The following is a 9,428-nucleotide window of genomic DNA, read 5'->3' as shown; positions in this document are numbered from 1 at the left end:
CTGCACCTTGGTCCTCTTCCTTTAACTTTTACTTGGTACTCATCCCGGATCCGGGAGCACCCCCCACAGTAAAAAAGCTGACTAGCATAGCCTAGCATAGCGTCACAAGTAAATACAAGCATCTAAATATCATTAAATCACAAGTCCAAGACACCAGATGAAAGATACAGATCTTGTGAATCCAGCCATCATTTCTGATTTTTAAAATGTTTTACAGGGAAGACACAATATGTAAATCTATTAGCTAACCACGTTAGCAAAAGACACCACTTTTTTTACTCCACCATTTTTTTACTCCATCAGTAGCTATCACTAATTCGACTAAATAAAGATATATATAGCCACTAACCAAGAAACAACTTCATAAGATGACAGTCTGATAACATATTTATGGTATAGCATATGTTTTTTTTTGAAAAATGTGCATATTTCAGGTATAAATCACAGTTCTACATTGCAGCTGCAATCTGAAATAGCGTTGGAAGCAGCCGGAATAATTACAGAGACCGACGTCAATTACCAAAATACTCATCCTAAAACATTTCTGAAAAATACACAGCCTACAGCAATTGAAAGACACAGATCTTGTAAATCCAGCCATCATTTCTGATTTTTAAAATGTTTTACAGGGAAGACACAATATGTAAATCTATTAGCTAACCACGATAGCAAAAGACACAACTTTTTTTCTCCACCATTTTTTTCCTGCATCAGTAGCTATCACTAATTCAACTAAATAAAGATATATATAGCCACTAACCAAGAAACAACTTCATAAGATGACAGTCTGATAACATATTTATGGTATAGCATATGTTTTTTTTGAAAAATGTGCATATTTCAGGTATAAATCACAGTTCTACATTGCAGCTGCAATCTGAAATAGCGTTGGAAGCAGCCGGAATAATTACAGAAACCGACGTCAATTACCAAAATACTCATCCTAAAACATTTCTGAAAAATACACAGCCTACAGCAATTGAAAGACACAGATCTTGTGAATCCAGACAATATTTCAGATTTTCTAAGTGTTTTACAGCGAAAACACAATATATCGTTATATTAGCATACCACATGAGCTAACATCACCCCCGCATTGAATCAAGGCAAAAGGGGCGATAACGTTATCGCCACCAAAATATATTAATTTTTTCACTAACCTTCTCAGAATTCTTCAGATGACAGTCCTGTAACATCATATTACACAATGCATAAAGAGTTTGTTCGAAAATGTGCATATTTAGCATCACAAATCGTGGTTATGCAATGTAATCTGTCAAAACATGGCATGCATTCTGGCCGGCGCCATCTTGGAAAGGCACCTATGTTTACGATTATTTATCGATTAGATTGACTAAAAAAATACAGGTTGGACAGCTAATGAAAGATGCATTGGTTATTAATGCAACCGCTGATTTAGATTTTTAAAATTAACGTTACTAGACATACATTGTGAGTTACAGCCAGACTAGTGCCGCAAAAAATGGCCGACAACTGCGTTTACATTTTTCCACATAAATACGGAATAAAATCATAAATAACTCTTACTTTTGGACGAGCTTCCATCAGTATCTTGGGCAATGTGTCCTTTGTCCAAAAGAATTGTTGCTTTTCAAAAAGAAAGGAGGACCAAGGCACTCTTCATATAATTAATTAAAATGCCTTTATTAGTATGGCATGTTCAATAGAAACAAAGTTGTTTAAAAACCGACGCGTTTCGGCTGCATGGCCTTCGTCAGGGAGTACAGAAAAAGGAGAATACAATGTCCTCTTTTGAAAGGCTTTTCCAATTAGCCCTAATTAGAAGAGGGAGTGGTTACCAAATTGGACACACCTAGTAAGCAATAATATACATATGAAAAGGTGAAATACTGTAGCTATGTTATCATGAGCATACAACTCCAAGCTAGAAGCATCAGAACACCCAGAGAGGCAGTTCCAACCCTAACCATGACTGGGAGAAGTGTCCAGAACAAGAAAGCAATATATTCCACAGTGATCCATCACGACCCTACAGGAAGGGTGAGAAATCCATATCTTCATTTAAACCAGGGTACTTAGTGGCCTGTAGTTTGTAAATCCAAAAACTTTCCCTTTGGTTTAACTGTTTAAGACGGTCCCCTTTTCTAATAGAGGCCGGAACATGATCAATACCCATAGCTTGTAGGGAGGCAGGGTTACCATGGTGTAAGGACTTGTAGTGCCTTGCCATGGGGTAGTCTTCAGGCCACTAAGTACCCTGGTTTAAATGAAGATATGGATTTCTCACCCTTCCTGTAGGGTCGTGATGGATCCATTTGCTGTCATCTAGTGGACATTTTGCTCAATTGCCCTCTAGCTATGTTTGGACTGTTGTTCATGTTTTGCTGTGGTCTGGAGTACTGTGGAATATATTGCTTTCTTGTTCTGGACACTTCTCCCAGTCATGGTTAGGGTTGGAACTGCCTCTCTGGGTGTTCTGATGCTTCTAGCTTGGAGTTGTATGCTCATGATAACATAGCTACAGTATTTCACCTTTTCATGTGTATATTATTGCTTACTAGGTGTGTCCAATTTGGTAACCACTCCCTCTTCTAATTAGGGCTAATTGGAAAAGCCTTTCAAAAGAGGACATTGTATTCTCCTTTTTCTGTACTCCCTGACGAAGGCCATGCAGCCGAAACGCGTCGGTTTTTAAACAACTTTGTTTCTATTGAACATGCCATACTAATAAAGGCATTTTAATTAATTATATGAAGAGTGCCTTGGTCCTCCTTTCTTTTTGATGACCAATTTACACCTTTTACCAAAGAGCACCTTCTATCTACCAAAATATACTATAGTGTACCTTAGTAGCGCTTCCCTTCCTCCTCTTTCTACTAGAATTGTTGCTTTGTTGTAAAACGACCTCTTCAACTTCGGAACTAGCAGCTAACGATAGCTACACGGCACACACATGTCCAAATCCTCAAACGCAATACTAAGGAAATTCCGAAAATTAGCAATATACTCGCATAAACTGATATAAATCGGTTTCAAATAACTTCGTTATGATGTTTCTAACACCTATATCGAATTAAATCACAGACGGATATATCTTTAATCAATAACGAGAGCTTTTGAGCATGCCATTCTGATGTCCTCACTTGCGTCCTGGCGAGCGTCCAAAAGAAGGGACATCTCACTCCATTGCGTTTTATAAACTCTGAGAAACACGTAGAGACGCCATTCCACTTCTCATTGGTTACTGACATCCAGGGGAAGGCGGGTGCAGTTCATTTCGATCCATAGGGCATACACAGAGCTTAAAACTGATCCGAGATCAGAGACTATTTTTCAGAGCTTCGCATGTCCTGTCATGATTTTAGCTGTAGAAAGAGTTCTGGTTCACCCACAGACATAATTCAAACGGTTTTAGAAACTAGAGATTGTTTTCTATCCAATAGTAATAATAATATGCATATTGTACGAGCAAGAATTGAGTACGAGGCAGTTTAATTTGGAAATGTAAAAAAAAAAAATTATGCTAACAGCTCCCCCTATTGACAAAAGGTTAATGAAAAATGTCCGCTCGTTCCATGCACAGTAAGTATTTTCTGTTGGTCACATAATTTTACTGTTTGGAACGAATTTAACCGTTTGTTAACCAGTTAAAGCAGGTTGGTTAGTTGACCAACATTTGCATACCTAATAAGATTAGCTATACCTCAACTTAATAGGTCGGTCATTCATAGTCTAAACTCATATAACTCAGGGGTTTTCAAGCGGGGGTCTGCGGACGTACTGCAGGGGGGCCATGAAAATATAATAATACGAAAATAAAATAAATGGAAAAATATATTTTTAATTTCAACGTTTTTATGAATATCGCTAGCAACAACATAATAGACACATTTTGAATGACATACCTACAGTAGAAAATAGGAGAACATCTTTGTAATGATGTCAACTTTATTTCACAACTCCTAATATTGAGCAAATGACACTAATTTGTATTTGCATTTATTAGTGATCCCCATTAGCTGCTAACAAGGCCGCAGCTACTCTTCCTGGTGTCCAGCGAAATTAAGGCAGTTTATACAATATTAAAAACATTACAATACATTCACAGACTGTGTGCCCTCAGGACCCCACTCCACCACTACCACATATATACAGAATCCATGTGTACGTGTATAGTGCGTATGTTATCGTGTGTGTGTGTGTGTGCATGTGTCTGTGCCTGTGTCTATGTTTGTGTTGCTTCACAGTCCCCATGTAACGTCCTGACCAGGGGCCTGTTGCACAAAACTAGGATAAGGGATTAAGCCAGGATATCTTGGTGATCCTGGCTCAATTGATCCGTAATCCGGTTGCACTAAAGATGGATAGGGGGCAGGAGGATATGTTATGGTATAAATTACCATGGAGATTTATTCTGTGGAGCTAGCCTGCTCCAGACCAGGCTAAATTCCAGGATCTATTTATTCTCATCCCTAATGTCAGTCAGCAGTCACCACAAATGGAAACCAATAGTTATTTCACTGCTCACTATACATTGTTATCACATATAACTAGACCCACTGTTATTATTTAAACGTTTGTGATCATTAATTTCAATGATTTTGGATAAAAAATGATTTTTAGATGATGTTGCTATCATTAGATAATTTACAGTTTCCCATAGACTATAAGGCTATATATAAAATGATAGAATATTAGGGCCACAGAGGGGAAAAAAACACAAGTCATAATATTGTAACCAGTTGTTTTAAAGGAGGACAGTTGTTAAAATGACAGATGTGGGGCATTTCGTGAAATTGTACTTCAGTATGGTTTCATAAACAAAGACATGCTGATGTGCCAGAATATTAAGTATCACATTGTCATAAGTATCAAAACTGTAAAAACAATATGTAGCTTTTCTGCAGAAAGAACCAGCCTCATAAATTTATGACTTTATCCTTTTTCTTCAGTGTGGCCCTAGTACTCTGTCATATAAACAAATACACATTCCATATGAATATAAAAACACAATGTGTAACATTATGTTCCTTTATTGAATAAGGACAAAACAAAGCAGGTAAACCATCAGCTCCTTTCGAAACTGAAGTCACAGTGACTCTACAAGATGGAAAGCACAGAATCCAAGCATATTATACAAAATGATACATACACATTCAAAGGTCTGTATATAACACACCCTGCATGTCTGCACACTAAAATAAATGCAGGACAAATCCATACACATCAACTGAACAGACAAATGAATGGATGCAGTAGCCTCCCTGCAGCCTTGTATTACACACAGTATACCGCACAAACATCATAAGAGGCCAAATTCGTCAAAAAACGAACCCAAAAAAACCCAAATTCCTCTGCCACCGCAGGACATATTTAACCAAAATTGAAAGCACACATACTAACTAAAATAATTCAACACATATTGGTCCCTCAGCAGCCGACCACTGTCGTCATCAGGGAAGATTGCCGGATTGTCCCAGTCCATGGCTGGTGGCACTCTGGGGGCCCTCTCCTTCCTCAGGCAGGCCACATTGTGGAGGACAGCACAAGCCACAGTAATATCACATGCCCTAACAGGGCTGACCCTTAATTTGTGAAGGCAGTGAAAGCGTGCCTTCAGGAGGCCAAAGGTCATTTCAACTCTGGCCCTGGTCCTGGCATGGGCATGGTTGTAGGCCTGCTGTGCTTCCTGGGGGTCTGTGAAAGGTGTCAGGAGAAAAGGCTGGCAGCCATACCCCCTGTCTCCCAGCAACACACCAGAGAATTCACCTGTCAACACAAAATCTCATCATTACTACCTCATAAACACAGTGATATTCTTGACACAGCCATGATGGTTATAAATAGGGGTTGTGTGGCTTACCTTGTGATAGGCACTGATAGATTTCAGAGGCCCGAAAGATTCTGGAGTCATGGACTGAGCCAGGCCATTTTGCCACAACATTGCTGATCACACAGTCAGCATTGCAGACCATCTGAAATCATAAGATGAGGAATATTACACCAATCAATGCACATCACTGGCAATGCAGAGTGTTCGTCAATGGACAATATCAAAAAGTTATGTTCACCTGAACATTAATGCTGTAAAAGGATTTCCTATTCACAAAATCGGCCTCATGGGCACCTGAGGGGGCTTTTATCCTTATGTGTGTGCAGTCCACTGCACCAATGACATTGGGGAAACCTGTCACACAAAGTAATGAGTATCCTACTATGTGTTAACAGTTGTCCTGTAATTTGTAGATCCTCTTACCTGCAATCCTATAGAACTCCTCTTTGATGTCACAGAGTCTTCTGTGGCCAGGGAAGGAGATGAAGACATCTGCTAATGCTTTGATAGCCAGACACACACTCCTTATTGTGCGGCAAATTGTGGCCTTGTTCAGCTGTTCTGCATCCCCCACTGAGTACAGGAAGGCTCCACTAGCAAAAAAGCGCAAGGCCACACAAACCATTTGCTCCACACTCAGTGCATGGCTCCGTGCAGTGCGGTGCTTAATCCTGGGACCCAGTAGTCTGCATAGATACCTGATGCCATCTGCAGAAAACCTGTATCTTTCATATAGATGGTCATCAGGGAAGGCCAGTGGGTCCAACCGGTCCCTGAAGACCCTTTCTCGCCTGAAGGCTCTCCTCAGCACAAGTGCTTCTTCATCCACCACATCTCGCACGAATGGGCATGCCATTGTCAGAGCAGAAAGGAACACACAATTTTGGGCCTTCATATAGGCTAGTGGCCACACCTGGTGCTGGGGGGGTGGGCAAAAGAGGGCGATGCCTTATAACGATGACTTGGTTGTACTGATTGCTGGGAAAATAAAAAAAAACTTAGAAAGATGCCACCGTCCTGTGTGCTCACAATAAGAGCTCATATGTCATGGCTCACTTGACTTTACGAGAATATACCTAATTTTTATTTTGAGCTGTGTCATCTTCTTGGAGCTGGGGGAGGAAAGAAAAATAATGATTAATACATTTGTGTTACAGTTAGCATACAGTGTACATTGAAGGCATATCTCACCTCCCTCTCAAGTTTTTGTATTTCAAGGTCCAGTTTCCTAATTGTCCTCTTTTTTATTTCGGACTCCAGTGCAAGATTTTCCATCTTTTTCTTCTTGTACTGAATGTCTATGTCTGCCAGTTCTATTTGGCGCCGGAGGTGGTTGCCATACAACTTTCTGATAGCTTGTGAGCTCTGTGAACACAATACAATTAGCGCAGCTGGAATTTGGCAGGATGTGGTGTCCTTTTATTAATACGCACTATGTTGCCAGGCTGGTTTTCCCACTGTATAGCATCTGGGTCCTGTAAAAGAAATTAGATTTTTTGATTTTGATGAGGACTCCTCACCATTGTAGAGTAAATAGTACTTTCACAGTCTTAACATGATACCTCATGCCTTCTGGAATCCAGAGAGATGGTCTCCTCCTCATCATCGTCTCCATCATGTGCTGTTGCTGCTGCACTGGGGCCTTCACCCTATCACATTTAATCGGATTCATATTGAAGCTAGTAGACAAGACATGCCAGGCCTACAGTATGCCTTTGATGGAGTACTCACTGGATCAGCATCGTCTGGTGCTTGTGCTGGTGGCTCTAACAGGAACACAGTGCTGCCAGACACTGCAAGGCAATAGGTAAACCAAAGTCAGACAGTCCAAATTGATTCAATATGAATGTGGTTGTATCCCATGTAGAGATGGAAGGACATACCTTGAATGAAGCGGGTGGCATCTTGGGAGGAACCTATGCTCGTCTCTTTCCCCCCAGGGATCCCCTCTAAGACGGGCCTGCCTTTATTTAGCTCCAAGGCCATGTCCTCTGCTGGGGTAAGGTCAGCCTTTGGTGACCCACCACCCGTGCCTTGTCTGTGGGTATTCTTTTTCACTGCTAAAACAGTACAGACAATGTGTGAGCAGGCACCTTCTGGGTACAATATATGCTTGTGCTTTGTTAAATATTAGTCAGGGACCATACCATTCTGCAGAATGTTCTTGTATTTGATTTTGACCTGCTGCCATGTCCGTTTTGGCCCGTTCATGTTTAATCTACACACACACACACACACACACACACACACACATTTAATGGAGTCACACTGCAAAAAATTACTTGGTATTTTTGTCTTGTTTTCAGTAAAAATATCAAAAAATGTATCATAGCTTTATACAGTGTGATGGAGTTACTTTACACAATTTCACTCATATCTGCAGTGCATTTCAATTAAAAATTTAACCGTTTCATAATTACAGTACAACTGCATTTTTGGAGATGTGAATTAAATATTTGAATTGTAATTGTGATGTTTCAGCGGAGCGGTGAGTGTGTAATTGTGCACTACTTACGCATTCAGGCGGTCTGCAATACTTTGCCACGCTTTTTCTCTTTGCTTTATCACTGTGGCGGTGTTGCCTTTCTTCTTAATTATATCTTTTACCTCCTCGTATGCCTCCATGAGGATTTGTGCTTCCGACGGGGAAAAGTACGCGGCTCTAGTTGCCATGGTAAATCAGTTAATCTGTGATCTGTGGCGGGGTCTATTTGAGTGAGCCGTGAGCGCGCACCTATCCAGGATTGGTTTCACCTGGCTTAATGAATCCGTGTCTGCTCATCCTGGCTTGGTCTTTGTGCAACCAATTAAGCCTGGACGCACATGTTTTGGCTTCATTGAGCTCAGCTGAGTCATTTATCCCGGATGTCTTAATTCTACTTTTGTGCAACAGGCCCCAGAGTTCTTATGTGTTTTGCTTGTTTAGTGTTGGTCAGGACGTGAGCTGGGTGGGAATTCTATGTTGTGTGTCTAGTTTGTCTGTTTCTGTGTCCAGCCTAATATGGTTCTCAATCAGAGGCAGCTGTCAATTGTTGTCCGTGATTTAGAATCATATATAGGAGGCTTGTTTTGTGTTGGGATTTTGTGGGTGATTGTTTCCTGTCTCTGTGTTTGTGTTCTGCACCAGATAGGTCTGTCTCGGTTTTCACATTTGTTATTTTGTATTTTGTATAGTGTTCACGTATTCGTCTCTTTGTTTACTAAATATGTTGAACACTAGCCGCGCTGCATTTTGGTCCTCACCTTCACCACAGGAAGAAAACCGTTACACCCCACTGTTCCATAGGTTGTTTTTTTATCAGTTTTTTTATTTTTTATCTAAGTTTACTCATTGAAGCTATTTACTTACTAGTGTATCTGACAGTGGTCGCATTCCCATTCTCAGACGTTGCATGCATCAACCATTGGTTTCGTGCCACATAATCAACTGTGCCGTCAGGCATCAGATTGCTATAACATGATGTGATTAGCTAAAATATCAAGATTTGACATGCGCCAGCAACGCTTGGGCAGAGGAACGCGGCCATAGGCTTTGAAAAAGCACCCTTGAGTGCCGCTGGCTGCTGGTAAGCTTTCTTGACGTAATACATAAAACATTTTTACCAATACCTGG

At 40.5% G+C, this 9,428-nt stretch overlaps 1 protein-coding gene across 2 annotated transcripts; it reads right to left on the bottom strand.

Moving 5' to 3' along the window:
• Window positions 1–5,001: 5,001 nt before the first annotated feature.
• On the bottom strand, window positions 5,002–8,722 carry LOC139541915 (myb/SANT-like DNA-binding domain-containing protein 4). 2 transcript variants are annotated; one of them, XM_071346807.1, is made up of 11 exons: window positions 8,331–8,722; window positions 7,963–8,033; window positions 7,699–7,875; window positions 7,547–7,608; window positions 7,378–7,464; window positions 7,249–7,290; window positions 7,007–7,180; window positions 6,892–6,927; window positions 6,239–6,793; window positions 5,846–5,957; window positions 5,002–5,751 (listed from the first exon to the last, which is right to left on the bottom strand). In XM_071346807.1, exons 1-8 carry the CDS (start codon window positions 8,486–8,488, stop codon window positions 6,892–6,894), a joined length of 807 nt encoding a protein of 268 aa, XP_071202908.1. In that variant the 5' UTR covers window positions 8,489–8,722; the 3' UTR covers window positions 5,002–5,751; window positions 5,846–5,957; window positions 6,239–6,793. The 2 variants fall into 2 exon arrangements, with proteins under 2 accessions (XP_071202908.1, XP_071202909.1); XM_071346808.1 differs by lacking the exon at window positions 7,378–7,464 and having other exon boundaries at window positions 8,331–8,721.
• Between the last annotated feature and the right edge of the window lie 706 nt (window positions 8,723–9,428).

Source organism: Salvelinus alpinus, chromosome 17, assembly GCF_045679555.1.
Source record: "Salvelinus alpinus chromosome 17, SLU_Salpinus.1, whole genome shotgun sequence".
Classification (NCBI taxonomy): Eukaryota; Metazoa; Chordata; class Actinopteri; order Salmoniformes; family Salmonidae; genus Salvelinus; species Salvelinus alpinus.
This window is presented reverse-complemented; position numbering and strand designations above follow the sequence as displayed.

Bases quoted from the DNA above. Each gene is read 5' to 3' on its own strand.
- LOC139541915 (XM_071346807.1), bottom strand. From the start codon at position 8,488: ATGGCAACTAGAGCCGCGTACTTTTCCCCGTCGGAAGCACAAATCCTC. The intron at 7,465-7,546 runs GTGAGTACTCCA...TAAATGTGATAG, and splicing joins CACCAGACGATGCTGATCCA to GGTGAAGGCCCCAGTGCAGC. The intron at 7,291-7,377 runs GTATCATGTTAA...TTTCTTTTACAG, and splicing joins TGGATTCCAGAAGGCATGAG to GACCCAGATGCTATACAGTG.